General features: G+C 41.2%; 1 protein-coding gene across 1 annotated transcript in view; it reads right to left on the reverse strand.

Moving 5' to 3' along the window:
* LOC144040638 (ADP-ribosylation factor-like protein 8A) overlaps positions 1–17,885 on the reverse strand; it is a 42,171-nt gene extending 24,286 nt beyond the window's left edge. Inside the window, exon 1 of the mRNA XM_077555008.1 lies at positions 17,480–17,885. Coding sequence (XP_077411134.1) covers positions 17,480–17,602 — 123 coding nt within the window. The 5' untranslated portion in view covers positions 17,603–17,885. The remainder of the gene's footprint in view (positions 1–17,479) is intronic.
* Positions 17,886–19,082: the final 1,197 nt, after the last annotated feature.

Consider the following 19,082-nt stretch of genomic DNA (forward strand, 5'->3'; position numbering starts at 1 on the left):
TACTACTACCCTGTCATATAATGCAAGTGTACAATTTGAAAAAATAAAATGTTGATTTAAGAAGGAGGAAACCAATTGGTTTTTCATTATTAAGTAAAAAATTTTTTGGGGTTGTTGTGTATTTTTATTCTTTCACTCCCAGTCATTTTCACTGAAGCAGCCCCTTCTCCTGTTGTATCAGGGAAAAAAAGTATATATTTGTATCTGTTTCCGTTTTGCATTAGAATATAGCTAGCTAAGTGCTAAGTTTTCTCATGTACATTCCTGTTGAAAACACTGGCGAAAAGAGCTTGTTGCAACATGGCTGATTTCTCATAATTTACTTCCACCTGCTGGCCGTTTTTTGTAATAACTACCATTGCTTTAAGCCACCTTCATGTCAGAAACTACATTCAAAGCCTTCTGTAACTTTAGCATAAAAAAAAAAAAAATTTTTTAAAATTGTATAAATAAGTTTTTGGAGAGTGAAAGACAAAGGATTAAAAAACGTATTGTCACATTTTTGGGTTTGAAAGTTAAATTACTCTTTATCCAAGCAAAAATATATTTTATCCAAATACTCGAGGACTCGATACAATTTTCAGTCGAGTACTCAAATACTAAAATACTCTATAGCTGCAGCCCTACTCAAAATATAGGACAACTTAACAGGGCGCTTCCACTTTCAAACAATTTGAGCAGAGGATGTTTGGACTGCTCAGTAGAGTCCTGCAGATTCAACACACGTCAAAATAAATCAACACTTATTTTACATGTGCAGCGCACATCTGACTGTTATGGTTGCTCACACAGTAGGTTGTCCAACAGACGCTCATATTTATCAGCCATACACTCGCACTCTCTGGTCGATCCGCGCCACCTTCGTCCCGAGCCTTTCCAGGCCGACCCGGAGCCGGTAGAGGCGCATCGTCGCGGGGAAAGTGCACCCGGCGGGCAGCAACACGGTTTTAGTTTTATAACCAAGATCAAACAAATTAAACATGTTAGACACTCATCTCAGAGTTTCATAAGAGACAGAAAACTCATTGAAAATTACGCGGACCTACGCGCCAGGTTTTAATTTTATAGCTGTGATGAGCCTGCTACCACACAGCCAGCCATTGTAGCGGCTTGAAAATCTCTTCCCCTCTGCCATGATCCATGCTGCATGCTAATGGCGTACTAGCATTAGCGTGATGGAAATCCCCTGCGCTAACAGGAGAGGGACATGTCCAAGAATAATAGTAGATTAAAAATAACATTCAAATGAAGGATATTAGGATTTTTGAGTACAAAGAATATTTTTATATCCATTAAATCGATCGATAACTTAAAAAATTATGTTGTGTTGATGTGTGCCCAGAATTGATGTAAACAAGTCCAGCTCTCATCAATGTGGTAGTATCGCGGGCCAGACACATCAACGCCTCGATTAAATCAATCAATCGTTACACCCCTACTGTGTTGAGTTATTTAAATAAACATGTCACTCTTTAAATCGACCACTCTGTATGGTCAGTGAGTTCTCAAATATACTAATAAAAAAAATACACTATAAAAGTTATAAAAATGTATAGCTAGCTACAGAGTATCTAGAGTATCTAGCAGTTGTGGACCACTAGGGGTGCAGCAATTAACCGGTTTTACGATTAACCGTGTCTTTTTTTTTTTAAACATTAGGATTAAATAACCGCAGCCGTTAAACAACTAGGGATACTCCAATCCGATACGTGGATTGGGTATCGCCTCAGATATCGCAAAAAACAAAAAGATCTGGTATCTGTCAAAATGGTCCCGATCCACACCCCAATCCACAGAGGCTAATCTCCAGGGCGCGCACACGTTCACGTCTCCAATGACTTGGTGAAACGGGGAATGGTAACGAGAAGCCGCCTCTTTACCACCGGAGAGAGAGCGCGGACTAGTTGGTCTCACTGCCGGCCAAGCGGGGACCTCCATGTGAGAGAGCGGGGGGGTGGTTGGTCTCACCGACAGCCAAGCGGGGACCACTGCGAGAGCGAGCGGGGACTGGTTGGTCTCACCACTAGCCAAGCGGGGACCTCCGCTCTTTCTCTCGCGAAGGTCCATTGCGCGATCGGGGTTCTCCCTCGCAGCGAGCCGGCAGGCTCCGTGGAAGGACGGCCGTGTGGGAAACAGGAGCAGGTAATTAATTATGCCTGTTGTAATGGCATTTTGTACATAAAGGTGGCATTTGGTCATCATCTATTTTCTTAAACTATGAAGAGCAACAAAGCATGTAGTCTATGAATATTTCATGACGTGCAGACATGGAAGACAGAGTGTAGACAGAAGCAAGTGGCGCAGGAGCTTTGGCCACATCGAACTAATTATGTAAACAGAAGCGCTTGGAATCAGGCGAGCCTTGGCCACATTATGCACAGTTGAAACATTAACACTGCTTGAATGTAAGAAAAATAAAAGTGTACCGTCACTTAAGTAATGATTACATTCATACATTATGCATTCAATAAATGTATTGAAAATATTGAATGATAACCATACTCCAATAAATGTTTAAAAAATATTTTAAAGACATTAAAAAACATCTAAAAGCATATGAGTTTTTTTTGTGGAAATATATTGAATATTAATGGGGAGACTAGTGCAAAGACAATTTAGTATGGATCCGTATCGGCAGATACTGAGCCCAAGGTATCGGTATCAAATCGGTAATGAAAAAAGTGGATCAAAGCATCCCTATCAATACCGGTTATTTCCGCTCACGTGTGGCGCAAAATGCGCCACGTTGCATAGTTCATAGCTCTTCGGTTTACGCGGCCCATTTAGCGACGCACAAAAACAGAGGGTTCAGCTTTGAACGGCACCTGGGGAGAGTTACGTACCTGACGGCTATGTGCAAGTTTCCGAGGCAGCTAGGCCGTGCTGCCACCTACGGGGGGCGGACCAGGTTGAGTGGATGAGGGGAAAGAAGAGGCTCGCTAGAGAGGCCATAGGCCGGGACTTTTGAAACCGCGTGGCCGCCATCTTGGGACTTCCAAGAAACATATCTCGGCATACGCATTTCGCTGCAAAATGCCTACACGTGTAGCGGTAAACTATACAAATCCCCAGTTTAAAGGCTGTGGACGAACATTTCACCTGTAAGTATGGTTGAAATGGAAAGAAATTGAAAGATGAAAGAAAAAATATATAATTTTTTAGATGAAAGAAAAAGAGGGTACATTCCGTGCCCAGGCTCTATTTAAGAGCTGTTACTACTATTAGAGTCTAATCTGCTGTATTTGTTTTAAAAGGCAGCAACTTTTTTTCAACTTTATTTTCAGTTATTTATTATTGTTAAAAAAAATTCAAAGAATGCTGATGTGATTTTTTTTGTCTACATGAATAACCGTAAAAAACGTAAAACCGCGATTTTATGTAAGACTATAATCGTGCACCCCTATGGATCACACGCTGATTTTATGGAAAAAGCAACTTTCCTGATAATTCGAAACTTAATAAATGTATAAAAACAATATATAAATTAAAAAAAAGACAGTATAAAAAAGGGGAAGTAAACCTTAAGCATTTCTTGACAATAATATGTTTCATGTGACCTCAAAAGTCTAAACATGACATAAGATTAACATTATATTTGTGTAATATGAGTTGTGAAGCAAAAACCAGCAGTTTTTATTCCATCTCAGGGTTGGCCAATTTGCCAAATGCTTCAACTGACAATGACATCATAGTTGCTCAGGACTCAGGCGAGTCACGGTTTTTCCTGTGTACAAAATTCAGAGGTGGCTGTAACAAACACGCTGTCCGTTGCGTCTAGTTTGTATGAAGCACTTTAATATTCACACAGCACTTTTGCACAAGTCACTTAGCAAATGCTAATTTGCACAAGAAATGTTAGATATTTAGTACTGGTTGCCCACAGGTCTGGTCGTGATGGCATCCAGAGAGGGCGCCAGCCTGTGGAATAAATATAATTGAGTAATGGGCAATATTCTACTGTATGTTTTAAATTGGCTATTCTTTTGGGTTTGTGCGGGCGGTGAATGATGTGCGTGTATGTTTTACTTACATGCTCTTGTGTCCAGGGTGGTGTCAGGTAAAAAGAGTCCCAAGTGGACCAAACACTGCTAAAAAGGTGCGGCCTGGGCCAAGTGGAAGAGTGTGTAGGGGGTGGCCACATGGTTTTACTAAATTTAAGTATGTAGTTTATTGTCTAGATGGGTTAAGTTGGGGAAATAGTTGTTGGTTTGTTAGTATTTCTTTAGTTTTGGGCTATATTTTCGCATTGAATGATTTTAAGTGAGTCTAACGAGCTAATGATTTACACCTGTGGAGTTTATTGGTTTGTTCCAATTGTAGTGTCCTTATTTAAGGCACCTGTAACATCACTGTGGGAGGAGACTGCTGCTGGAGAGGCCATGGTCTGAGACATTCTGCCAATTCACTTTTTTGCACAATGCATTTTTGCACATGTGGAGAATAAAACGAAAGAAAATAAGTGCCACCTGAAGCCATCTGCCTGCGCTCGTTTGCACTCACTATCCACCGTCCGTGCCTGTCCTGATCACATTTGTTGTCAGACGTTCTGCCCAGCCACAGTACAGAGTACAAGAGCAACATGAGCAAAGAGACAAATAAGCCAGAGGAGCTAGATGAGGGGCTTGCTACAGTGAATGGTGGTCCAAGAAATAAAATGGAGCATACAGCTTTGGTGAGGACTTAGCTTGAAAACCAGAGCGCAAGAGACAAACAAATGGACAGATATAGGTCTCTACAGGAGCAACAATTGAGGGGTATGCAGGAGCAGCTCCAGCGAAGCCAGCAGCAGGTAAAGAAGTCTGAGCATTCTGAGTCAAATATGCAAAGACAAAGAAGGGGCATGCAGCCAGCTTGTGAGCGTGATGATGACTATGGCCCAGACCGTGGCGGCAGTGGCGGTTATAGGCCACAGAGGGAGCCAAAACTTCCTGTATTGACACCAGAAGATGACATCAAACATTTTTTTGGTCACATTTGAGAGGATGGCATAGGTCTGCCGGTGGCCTGAAGAAGTATGGGCGGTCCGTCTGGTTCCACTGATGACGGGGAAGGCCCGCAGTGCTTTCGTAGGGGTGGACATCTGCGACTTTGATGACTACGACAAGGTCAAAGAAGCGATTCTTGTCAAGTATGAAATAACCGTCAAGACCTACCGTCGACGTTTCAGGTCGCTAAATATTGAGCCAAATGAAACACCGTGGGAGCTTTGTGTACGACTGAAAGACTTGTTAAACCGATGGCTCCGTCCTGACGAGGTAACGAGGTCGCAGCTTTTGGAAAAGCTGATCCAGGAACAGTTTCTCCGCATGGTCACTCGAGGTATGGATCCGGGAGCGTGGCCCTGGCAGTGCAGATGAAGCGGCTCGTTTGGCGGAGGCCTTCTTGTCGGCGCGGCGAGGATCCATGGGGGGTAATGACTGTGGTCCGGCCCCTGAAAGTAATATTAGTAAGCCATCGCCAGCTTTTCAGTCACACTTGGGTTCTACTAGAAAAGGCATGAATAGGATGCAGAGCCAGGATGTGCGTTGCTAAAATCGTAACAGCTTAGGTCATACACAGCATTTTTGCCCAACACTTAAATCTAAGCCATCGTTACTGTGTACTGTGCCAAGACCGGCTGCAGTACCGCAGTCTGGTATGAGAGTGCGCATAGCATCTGTGCTTATTATTGATCAAAAAGCAAGAGAAAACGTCTTCAGCCCAGGCCAAAAGGTACTGTTGCTGTTTCCAAATAGCAATAATAAGTTGCTGGCTAAATGGCATGGACCATAAGAAGTGATTCAGCGGGTTGGGAAAGTGACTTATGAACACTGTTTGCCGGACAAAAAAAAAAAGAAATATCAAGTTTTTCACGTTAACCTGCTTAAACTGTTTCACGTTCGTCAGGAGCCTGCACAACAGCTGTTGGTCCGGGCGGTGCAGGATGAAGAAGTGACAGAGAAATGTTTCCCTGTGAGTACAGAGGAAACCGTTGCGTTGGACCTTTCGCACCTCACGCCCCCTCAGTAGGAAGCCATTCAGACACTGCTTGATCAAGCTCTGTTTAAGGAGACTCCAGGCTTCATTCACTTCATTGGTTCAGCACAAAATACGGCTGAAGAAGGATACTCCAGTTCGCCAGAGGAGCTACAGGATACCAGAGCGGCTGGTGCCGGTGCTGAAGCAGGAGATCAAATTGATGCTTGAACTGGGGGTCATTGAGGTGTCCAACAGCGGGTGGTGTAGTCCCATTGTACTGGTACCCAAGAAGGATGGCTCTTTGCGATTCTGCATTGATTTCAGGTACCTGAATGCCATTTTCAACTTTGACCCCTATCCAATGCCAAGAGTGGACGACCAGTTGGAGAGAGTGGGAAGAGCCTCCTATATCACCACCCTAGACCTAAATAAAGGTTACTGGCAGCTGGCATTGGCCCCTGAAGCAAAGGAGCTCACGGTGTTCAGGACACCATTTGGTATGTACCAGTTTAAAGTGACGACATTTTGTCTACAGGAGGCACCAGCAACCTTCCAGGGCCTGATGGATCACATACTGCGCGACGTGTCCGACTTTGTTGCTGCCTACTTGGCCGTTAGTTGCCAGATATTTATTGTACTGGTTGCCCACAGATCTGGTCGTGATGGCATCCAGAGAGGGCGCCAGCCTGTGAAATAGATATAATTGAGTAATGGGCGATTTTCTACTGTATGTTTTAAATTGGCTATTCTTTTGTGTTTGTGCGGGCGGTGATTGAAGTGCGTGTGATGTGTATTGTATGTTTTACTTACATGCTCTTGTGTCCAGGGTAGTGTCAGGTCAAAAGAGTCCAAAGTCGACCAAATACAGCTAAAAGGGTGCGGCCTGGACCAAGTGGAAGAGTGTGTAGGGGGTGGCCACATGGTTTTACTAAATTTAAGTATTTAGTTTATTGTCTAGTTGGGTTAAGTTGGGGAAATAGTTGTTGGTTTGTTAGTATATCATTAGTTTTGGGTTATATTTTCGCATTGAAGGATTTTAAGTGAGTTTAACGAGCTAATGATTTAAACCTGTGAAGTTTATAGGTTTGTTCCAATTGTAGTGTCCCTATTTAAGGAACCTGTAAAATCACTGTGGGAGCAGACTGCCACCGCCCCGGTCTCAGAGCCACTAACGGCTCCCAGCAGTGGGCCGAATTCTAGTTTGTCGTCACTCAACGCGACTATTTTGTTATGTTGAAACAGACGTGTTCATAATGACTTATTATCCCATTCAGGGGAGGTCTTGTGTTTGTAGTGTTGAGAATTCAAGATTTTTTTTTCTTCTTTATTCCTGAACACCCACCCACCACCACCACCCCCACTTCCTGTCTTTTCCTAAGGCGGGATGGCAGGAAGAGTGTTCACAACTAAAAGTTTGTTCAGTAGAATAGATGTAGCTTCTAATAGAAAATTGCCACCTCACTGATAACATTTAACATCTATGTGTCATCATACAGCAACTGTTAGCAGGAGGAGTACCATTATATCCCATTTATCACACTTGCATAGGGGATTAGGCATGCAGTATTTATTAAACAAGGTCTAATTCCAAATACCGTGGATTATGCACAAACGCAAAACAAAAGAAATGTATCCCTTTAAATAGGTTGACTATTTTAAATTTTAATTTTGTGCACTGATTGCGGATAAGATTTTTTTATTTATATTTTTGAAGGTTTGAGCGGCTATGGGAGAGAACTGCGGGCAGCTGTGACCTGTATCTACTATGATGTTCTCCTCTACCTTGAAGAGGGATTTCTCAGCATCACTGTTAGGAAAATTGTACAATTAGTTATCACATGAATAAGCACTTTACTATTTGCTACAATGAATAATTGCTTGTGCTTGCAATGAAGAATGCTTGCTTCCACACATAGATTAGGACAGCCTATCTAAGATGACTCATGCAATGAAGAATTGCTTCTGCTTGTAATGAAGAATTGCTTTGCTCTGCTCCTACATAGCATATTAAGGTAGTCATATCGAACAGCTGATTAACAGGAGATGTCTCATCATGACTACAAGAAGAAGAACATCCAACCCAGCGGAATGAATTGAGCCAGTCTGCTAAAGACACGCCTTTTGTCTGTTAAGAAATTATTGCAAACTTGACCACACATGTACTCAGCACTTACATGCACACACACATAGACAAACAAGTACACTGTGCTGTTACCCCCACCCTCCTGTAGAGTTGGAACACCTATGAAACCAGGGACCGCCCTAAAGAAATAAAAAGAGAGGGTTCGGCAGTGTGTGCCTCAGAGTGGTAGAAGGTTGTAACTGAGGCACACCCTTTGCCCGTTCTCATCGCTAGCTTGTGAAAATGTACAAGGTGTCTTCTCTCCTTCATTGTGTTGTGTTTTTGGTGAATGTCAGGTTATTGAACCTGACAATCATCAATGAGACTCAACTCTTCTGCTGCCACCTACAAGATGACCTGAATACATTCTGCAATGGTTGGGGCAACCATCCACTGAGAACAGAAAGCCACATGACCGCTAACCAGATGTGGGAGCTCAGATGCATGCATTATCCAGTTCCAGGATCAGATAGCACACAGGTACATGCAGGTATGTAATTTGAATTAAATATTTAGTTCATGCTTAACTCTTTTACTGCCAAAGACGTTAAATGACGTTCTGCAAAAACCTACGGAGGAGGTTAAAAGACGTTAAAAGACGTCCTCCCATTTTTTTTTTTGAAACGGTTGCTGGGAAGGCTTGCGGAGCTGTCCTGAAAGTTTCAAGCAGGTCTCGTGAGCCTAATGACTATTTTTGGCCCCTAGAGGGCAGTGATGACTCTCTTTTGACAAGATTGGGTGGGCGTCAGTAGAAGACGTGAGGCGGGGCTAGAGTGTTGAGGGGACATTGGCTGAAGAAGCCATAATGGTGGCCGCTTGCAAGCAGCTCACGGTCGAGCCGTTTTTTTCAAAGACATCGACCAACTATAAAGAGCACATTGATGACGACGATGATCATCATCGATGATGATGATGGTGACTCCGAAGTTGGAAGCGCTGACGCGGCGACTATGACGACGTTATAAAGGTTCACGGGCGAGCGATGCTGACACCGGAAAACACGGAGCACAACGCTCAGGCGGACGTTCAATCGGACGACGAAGAGTGCCCCGAGTCCAATGCATATTCATCGGAGGAGTGTGTACAGTCTGCTACTTGCTATTTATTCCCCGGAAAAAAAGACCGTCAAGAAAGTGTAACGTTTGCACGCGAAACGGACAAATGCGAAAGTGAAAGTAAACTGTTGTGCGAGTCCAGCGGCGTCTCCTTGCACACAGGAGAGCGTTACAAAAAGAAAAACTGTATTTGAAACATCCACATAATTGTAAGTAGTACCACAGTTGCACACATTTGTAAATAGTTTGCGAAATTGTTTTGTCAAATTGTTACACTGTTGAATGGAAATAAACGTATTTTGCAAACTAAAAACACTTTTTCATTGTTGGTGAAAGCGTTTTACAGAAGTAAAGCACTATTTAGGTGTTTGTGGCATCATTCATGGACAAAAAGAAGTGTACAATTCACTAGAGTGCATGAAATAACATCGTTTCACAAAAAGCTATTTTTCTCCGCTTTTTGTTTCAAAACAGAGAATTTCGGTGAAAGTAACCATTTTCTATTGTTGATTACTGAAGAACGGAATAAGGTAGAAACAAACTTTTTTTTCTGCTGAAAGATGAGAGTCCAATCTTTCATTTGGTAGTATGTGTGTTTCCATAGTCCAAACACATTTTCTGTGGACCTTGAAAGATCAGTCAAAATGCTTAAATCGGCTGGCACTGGCGACAACCCGTTTCTGAAAACGTCTGGCAGTCAAAGAGTTAATTAGAAGATACAAGTGCTAAGTATTTCAAATTGTGTCTGCCATTGCTTCGTGCAATCTAAAATGATCTGTATTTGTTTTTAGGGCATGGATATTGAGTGGGAAAACAGTGGACATCCTTGATCACCACATGAGCATCGTCGTTCCACAAACAGCATGCCCACTGACTGACGGGCCACTGACATTAACTCATTCACTGCCTTGGATGAATGAATTCTCTAAACCAAAAAATAGCGCCCCCTGCCTTTGACGAATGAATTTGCCAATCACTTTTTTTAATGGCAAGCCGTGGGGAAAATCTGGGGCATCTGCTGTGTGATTTTCAAGGTTGTAGTCAATTTACTCCCACTACTAGATGGCAGCATCGTCTAGAAAGGGAGATCATCAAATGTGAAGCGCCGAGCGGAAGTTGAGGAGAGGAGTGGAGAGAGCTGAGCATAGCAGAGCATAGCGTAGCAGAGCAAAGCATTAGCAAAGCATTATGGCCACTTCTAGACAGCTTACACTGGAGGACAGTTTGTTTAAACCCAAGTCCAGCCAGAAACGTAAGCGATTGTCATCTTTGAAAGATAATGGCGATCAAGGAAGTAGAAAGATGACGTTGAGGAGTCAAGCAACACGTGTCCAAACAAAGCCACATGGAAGTCAATCAAGCTCCGTGAGCTCACAGGGCATTGAGACGGAGTCTGTTGCTGCATCGACTTATTCCAATGAATGGACTGACACATCGTATGACTCATCGGATAAGTATCTGCCCACAAGAATCCCTGAGTGCCGCGGAGACACGTTGGAGAGTAGCAATGACGGTAAGTGCTAACTTGCTAACTTTGCCTTTGCTAGCAATCGCCTCGTCTTTCCATTACATACACGCTATTTATTATACTGCTGCTACAGTTACCACTACTAACGGGTGTATAGATGATGCATCTTATTGCTGTGGTCATAAATATGTGGCACAAAAACCTATAGCAATAAAAAAAAAAAAACACAACTTGGTAATGTTTTGATTTTCTATGAGTCACAGCATGTGCATTCAGAAATCCTGCTGCTGTTGTTTGTGGGGCTAAGAGAGGTAAAAAAAAAAGTTTTTGGGGCCGTATTACACTACAACAATAAACAAACATTTTATGGTGTTTATTTTTCTGTAATTTACAGTTCCGTCATTGAACCGTGGTGAGGATCAATTCTGGCATCAGACACACTGGAGACCAAAAATATTTTGCTTCACTGTTATGCCTGGACCCCAGGGTTCTGCTGCGGAGCTCGAGTCAGACCTGCCCGTGGATTTTTTGCAGCTTTGAATCACTGATGAGCTGCTTCAGCATATTGTTGATAAAACGAATGCCAATGCATTTAAGTCCCTGCAGGAAAACCCTTGTGGACTTCCTTACAGCAGGGGTCACGAATGGAGGCCGGTTAGAAGAACTTAAAATCTTCTTTGGCCTTAGTTTTATCTCAAGGTTCATCAAGAAACCAGTCTTGGAAGACTACTGGAGTGTAGAGGAATTTGAAATCACTCCATTTTTTGGGCAAACAATGTCCCGAAACAGATACCAAATTATTTTGAGGTCTCTCCACTTCAATGGCACTGCATCACACGATGCATCAGACGAAATGCACAAGGTGCGTCCAGTCCTGGACTATGTAGTGGCCAAATTCAAAGAACTGTATACACCAAAACAAAACATTTGCATTGATGAGGGCTTGATGATGTGGCGTGGTCGGCTCTCCTTCAAAGTGTATAACCCCCAAAAGCCCATCAAGTATGGGATGGGATTAAATCATACATTGTGTGTGATTCAGTGACAGGCTACTGCTTCAATTTGCTGTTAAACCTTGGTGTATCCCATACCCTGCCACAAATTGTTTTAACCCGACTTGACCGCCTCACAGGTCAGGGATATACCCTGTTTATGGACAATGTTTATAATTCTGTTGGCCTGTGTGAATGTCTTCTTTTGGCAAGGACAAAAGTGTGTGGGACGTGTTAGATATTATTAACATTTTTAATACTTCATTTCATATATTAACCATTGTTATACATTGTTAACATTTTAATTCTTTATATTAACCTTGTCGAAATGTTTTGTGGACGTGGATAGCAAGTAGTGTTGAACTCAGTATAATTTGACTTTAAGCTGGGACATATTATTTGGTCTAGAAGTTCCTTCTCTGTGGGATAACACATTTGGTCCTTGAGAACAGAATCTGTTTCGAACACCTGACTCTGTTTTCGCCATCGCTCATGGAAAAGTACCCAGAGAGTATGTTTTGTCTACAAATGAAAGAGAGGCGGTCGGTTTTAACTATAAGAAGCCATTTTACACGCGGAAGAGGCACATTCGGCGCTCTGAATTCCACCTGTTAAGTGATGAATTGGAGACTGTCACGATGTCCAGAGATCTCTGTTAGATTAAAATCATTTTTGCAAAGGTGTTTTTTCTTACATTAAATCTGTCTTCAAGTTTTGGAACACGCAAAGAGGACAAATATTTTTTATTCCTCTTCAAATGCGGCGAAAGAACCGGGGGGGAGCCTCAGCTCATAAGAGATGCAAATAAGACAAGCTTGGGGGCACATGGCAAGCTTGTCTGTCAAAATCAGAAGGTGATGGTGGTTGCGTGTTAGGACAAGAAGACTGTCAAGATGGTGACCTGCCATAAAGATCGAACACATCCTGTGGAAGTGTGGCAGAAGGGGAACAAGGAGAAAAACAGAATGTGTGGTGAGTAGACCAAAACATTGTTTATTACCCTTTCCTCAGGCGCTCTATGAATTGGTCTATGAAGTTTGTCAGCTACCTTTTCCAGCTATGCATGTTCAATGCAGATGTCCTATACATGATCAAAAACCCACAAAAGCCTACTACATTACTTGCCTTCATAAAAAGGATTGCTGTGTCGTGGACAATAGAAAAGCAAGCAAGGCAGGGTGGTAATGAGCGTGCTGTGGGGAGACAATCAAGGGCCCCGTATATGAAAGACCCGGAGAGCAGGCATCGGCTTGAGAAGTTGATGTCCACCGGCAAGAAGTTGACGCCAACGAGAAGGTGTCGGGTGTGCCAAAAAAAAGGCAGTAGGAATGAGACCACCATGTGGCGTGCATCCCACCATGTCTCCTTAAACCCAGCAGACTGCTTTACATCCTACCACACCAAAAACAGTCTACACATCTTAGGGGCAAAACACATTCTCTCTCTGGCTCTCTCTCACACACTCACGCGCATGCATGCAGGCACGCACGTGCACACACATAGAAATAGTTGAAAGTTCATACAAGCACCCACACACTCACTCATGCATAGACGCAAAACGCCTGTATATAGTTCAAATTGAATTTTCTTTTTTTGGTGTGTAAAATGTAGAAAATGTAAATAGATGTATTGTTGTTGTATAGTACACGTGCACGCGAACAAACTACATAGTTCAAAAATGTTTTCTGTCAAATATAGAAATTGTAAATAGTTATACTATTTCTGTAAATTAGCGCACGCGCAGGCACACACAACACCCACAACACACACACACGCACTTGTATATGTAGTTCAAAGTTTTGTTTTGGTACATCTGAATTGTAAATAGTTATATACTTATCAATAAAGTTACTATCAAAATACATTTATCTGTGTTGGCTATGTTGTTGTAAAGAAGGAGAGCACCGTTTAGATGTTTGAGATGTCACAAAAGCAAAGAGTACTAGCGTCAAAGTTCAAATTTAGCATGAAATGAACCTTTTCACAGAAAGCTGTTTTTCTCTGTTTTTTAGTCAGAAAAGGAAAACAATTGTGAAAGTTGGCTATATTCTATAGCAGATTACTAAAGAATAGAAAAAGGTAGAAATATGTTTTTTTCTAATGAAAGAAGAGAGTCTAATCTTTCTTTTGGTAGTTTTCATGTTCATATAGATGCAGAACACAATATTCTGTAGGCCTTGCAAAATATGTAAAAAAAATCCTTTAAAATGTCTGGCAAGGAGGAGGTGGCTGCTCAGAAAATGGCTGGCAGTGAATGACTTAAGAGATGTAGTTGACCAGACCTGCATTTCAGTCCTTTGGCAGCAATATTTACAAAGCTGCTGTTCAATTTTGTAACCAATATCATGAATTCTGAATATCCGTAAAGTGATCAGAAAGACTGCAGTTTTGTTTTGATCTTTAAATAATTTGCAGACTTTTGTCCCCTTCGGTTATCTGTGAAAAGTACAGTTGATCCCACTTGAACCTTTTGTCTACTCATTGTTTTGAGTGGAGAAATGGATTCAATTGTCACTTATGGCAAAATCTGTACAGAACTGACCACATTTTTCTATGAAAACTGATCTTCACATATGTTTTGTGTTAACAGAAGGAGCTTTAAATTTTGTAATAATGTGAAAATAAAAACAGTGCAAGTTCACCTTTTAATAACTTCAATATTTTAAACATCTTGCCAAGTTAAAGGACAGCATCTGTGGGCTGTGATTCAAGTTATAGTTCAAATACAACAAATTAGAGGATGAGTCTTTGAAGTGGGCTCCATACTGTCAGATAAATCTGAACAAGCTTAAAAACAACCTTGTCTGATAAAGTGTAAATAGAGGCCCAGTTGCCACTCAACACAAGACCAACTTTTGAATGGCAAGTGCAAATACAGGCCAGGATGTCAAATTTAAAAAAATGTGTAATCCTTGTAATGCTGTGCTATGTGCAAAGTGTCAAAAACAAGCGGAGGCTGTGGGATTTCTGCCCTCGGTGACTTCAGCAGACTTTGTGGTAGGACCTCCCATCCTGTCCAGAATTTGAACAGTTTGGTCAAATCAGCAAGTGTTGCTATGGAGTAGATTTATTTATTTTAATTTTAATATTTTGGTTTTAGTATTTTCTCAACAACACAATACAGACAAAACAAAGTAAACCAAAAGACCGACATGAACATACCAAAAAGAAGCCATCCAGAAACAAAATAACGACAATTCACATCACTTCTAGTCGTGAACTTCTCAGCAAATTGGATTACAAGAGTTAATAAAACATTTTTTTTTTTTTAAAGTCCAATATTGTTCACATTTCAGAGTGGAATGCCTAAGAGAAGAAGTTAACTGCTCCATGACAAACTTTGTGTAAAATGTCCATTCAGCTATGGCGTAGATCTAAAGAGAAGTCAACCCCAAGATTTTCTTTACAAAAATGTCGTATGAGTGTAAATGCGGATTTCTGATTAATGTTGTGTTTGTGAAATATGAGTTAAGAAGCAAAATCCACCTGTTTTGTCCATGTCAGGGGGGCATTTTGTCACTTGTCAACAGAAATATCCAAAGTTGCTCAAGCAACAACCAAAATCATAGCTCAGCTACAGAAAACAGGTGTAATGCTGCATTCATGGAAAGTCGGACTTTCCCGACTTCATACCAGGAAGTGTGCACTGGAACGGCCCTTTGAATCGGAAGTCCGAGTCGTGAAGTCAGAAATAAAATTTTCTTCACCGACCTGCTTCAATCTGACTGACATCACGACAATGGTGACCACCTTGGAGAGACAGACCGTGAATAACAAAGCATAATTTACAAGATTTTTAAACAGATATTTATTTATTGCTGCTTTAAATATGGTTATTTTCACATAACTCAATGTGATTTGGAATGACTGCATTAACCAAAACAACAATGCATCGGAATCAGCCATCTTTGTTTACATTTGTTTTGAACGCTTTAAGGAATTGGGACAAACAGAGTGGGATGAATCCGACTTCACACCTTCCCTCGAATGCAGCGTAGGTCAACAACCAGTGGCAAAATGGCCACCACCTCTGATAGATAAAAACTGGTGGATTTTGCTGCTTAATTTATATTCCACAAACACATAATTAATAGAATGCCGCGTTTAGACTAGTGGGGGCGGATTAAACCTACTATTGTCATGAAAATGTTTGGGTTGATTTGAAGGATGATTAGGACTCAGAATAAATGGCATGGACATCTTACATTGAATAGAATATTAGCCACTCCCTTAACACAATTGAACCTGCCATTAGCTATGAACTGTTGCAGATAGGTGGCACTTGATTTCAGTGGAAACATCATCGTCATCGCTGTTGTCATCACAAGGCCATGTGATTTGTTGAAGAGGTACCTGTATTGAAAAAACAGCATGAGAAAGATTATGTTAGATCCTCACATGCTCTTTGCATTCTTTGGTCAAACTCAACAAATAATTGATAACCATGATGTCATTAGAAAGTCATAAATAAAAAGAACAAGACAGAAAACAAACAGTAATGCATAGATGGTGTCCAGATATGAATCATATTTACTAAAATGTAACACTAAAAGAGAAGTTACATTTAAAATTAACTGGTAAGGACCTATAGAAGACGCAGAAATAAAACGAACTGCAACCTCATCTGATTTATACGTGATAAGGTAATCAAATGCTACTAAGATTTTTTTCCCCATGTCTAATTATTAACATTAGCCTTATGTGAAAGACTCATGCATTAAAGTTAGTCATTCCACACTTCCAGTCAACACTGCAAACACAAGATAAACCCCACCGGAATGGGATAATAAGTCATTATGAACACGTCTGTTTCAACATAACAAAATAGTCGCGTTGAGTGATGACGAACTCGAATTCGGCCCACTGCTGGGAGCCGATAGTGGCTCTGAGACTGGAGCGGTGCGGAGTGCAAACGCAGATTTCACGAACGCCACTTCGATCAAAGTTTAGGTGTACCATGTCGCTATTGTTCAATAATGTGCAACGTGTCAAATGTCAAGTAATAATAACTATTACACAATTTTATGAACACAAACCATTGCAAAAGGAGCAAACAGACTCACCGCATCGCCGTCACTATTCTCCTTTCGTGTCGGTGTCACATGACTAGTGGAGCAAAATCTGATTGGTTGGACGTTGGATGACGGGCATCGATTGCTTCTCCGTAAATACCCGGATGTTGCACTGAATTTTTATCACATAGAATTTTTACGCCAAATTATTGTCACGTTGAATTTTTACACCAAATTTTTTTCACGTGTAATTTTTTCACACTGAATATTTTTTCCACTTGAATTTTTGACACCTTTTATTTAACATGTTGAATTTCGATGCTGAAAACACAAATCTGTATTAGAAATTCAAGGCAGAAAAAAAATCAGCATTAGAAATTCAACGTGAGAAAAATTCGATTTAAAAATTCAAAAAGTGGGCGTGCCACCCAAATTTATTGGCCTTAACTCGAAAATCGTTAAACTTCAGATTCTTGCTTTTGACATTATGAGGTACTGCTGGAATAAAAATCAGGCAAATTGAAGAGGTGTCACTGGGTAAGGTGTGAAAATAGGCACGTAATGAGTGACCCTATACTGTATATGACCGCTTTTCTTTACTGACCTGTTGACAGCATGTGACCTCACCGCTTCCGATCATCCACCGGTGCTGATGTGAGGAAACTTGAAATAGGCAACGTTTTGCTTTAAACAGCATGACTCCCCTGTTTTCCGTTATGAAACGTGTTTAGTAGCAACACTATTAAACGATTATACTTTTAAAACATATATGTTGTTGGTTACAGAACACGAGGAGCCATTAAAGACACTGAGGTCATCAGCTCAACAATGGATGCTGCCAGATGCTAACAGCTGCTTGCTAATCTTCTTACCGCTATCACGTTGACGAAGGTGGTCTTTCCGGAATACTGCAAGCCCACAAGGGTCAGCTCCATCTCCTCCTTCCAGAATAGCGCCTTGAACCAGTCCAACAGTTTGTTGATGAGTGCTATCATTGTTGTCCGTTGCGAATGCAAATGCTAGTTTCTGCTGATACGGCGAGGAGGCTCCGCTAGCTAGCAAACTGGCTGACGCCCCGGAAAGACTTGTCAACGTGAAACGCTGAGCCAGCGACTGACAACCGAATTGTACCGTTGAATCTTTGTCAGCACCAATGGCGACGTCTTCTGTCGGTGTTTTTTTTTTTTCTTCCTTAATCGACACCGTCTTCTTTGCCTTTTCGCTGCTATTTACTAAATACGCCTTCACTGGCCGAAAATACACCGACAATGTGAGACAACTCCTTTCCGGCCATTTCAAAATAAAAGATCAGGAAGGCAAGTACAGGGTGACAAAAACGGGAACTTTTTAATAATATAATAAAACCAAGAGTAATGGAAGAAAAATATTTTGTTCGTAGTAATTTAAGCGTTAAAACAAACAATTTAAGAAACAATGTTAGAATTTTTATTGTTTCTTTTTTTAATTACATACTGGAGATCAGTGGTCCCCAACCACCGGGCCGTGGACCTGTACCGGGCCGTGGGCACCTTTGGACCGGGCCACACAGTTGAAAGAATAAAAAAAAAACGTACTGTACTTCCGGTCAATTGATTAGCCGAGGCTTAAAAATACTTTATTTTGAAAAGTGACCAGATTCTCTCTGTTTACGACGGACTCTTGACACATGTCAAGATGCTAATTATCTCAGTTACGTTTTGTTACCCTTGTTATGGTAGTGGACTTGCGTTTGTTGTCGTAGCCTTTTATTAATCAGCCGACGAAAAGCCAGGCAAACCCCCCAACCCCAACCCACTGGGTTGCCGGTCCGCCAAAGTTGTGGACATGTATGAACCGGTCCGTGGTGAAAAAAAGGTTGGGATACACTGCTGTAGATGACATCCTCCTGTACGAATCCATTGAAATCTGCTGTTGAGAGTCCTCATTGACCGCCGCAGTATCTAAACACTGGTCAACGTGAAAAGCTGAGGCAGAGACGGACAACCGAAACCGTGTTTTCTCTCCCTAACCGACACCGTCAAATGTAACTTCTCTAAATAAAAGCTAAGGGAGGCAAGTAGAGGGTGACATTATTCATACTAAGTGAAAACTTAAAACATGTCATTTAAGAAAGAATGTTGGAATTTTATTTATTTATATATATATATACTGTATATATATATATATATATATATATGCAGTATATATATATATATATATATATATATATATATATATATATTTTTTTAAATTACGTCCTGTAGATGACATCCTCCTGTACAAATCTATTGAAATCTGCTCTTGAGATTACTCATTGAACTTTGCAACACCTCAGCCAGGATAGCTGGGATTCCATCATTGTTTGATTGTAAATGGCATGTTTTTAGGTTTCAATTACTATCAATAAAATATTTTTCTTCCATCACTCTTGGTTTTATTGGATTGTTAAAAAGTTCCTGTTTTTTGTGTCACCCTGTATAACATACAAAACAGGAA

The sequence above is a fragment of the Vanacampus margaritifer genome, chromosome 1 (genome assembly GCF_051991255.1).
Source record: "Vanacampus margaritifer isolate UIUO_Vmar chromosome 1, RoL_Vmar_1.0, whole genome shotgun sequence".
NCBI lineage: Eukaryota > Metazoa > Chordata > Actinopteri > Syngnathiformes > Syngnathidae > Vanacampus > Vanacampus margaritifer.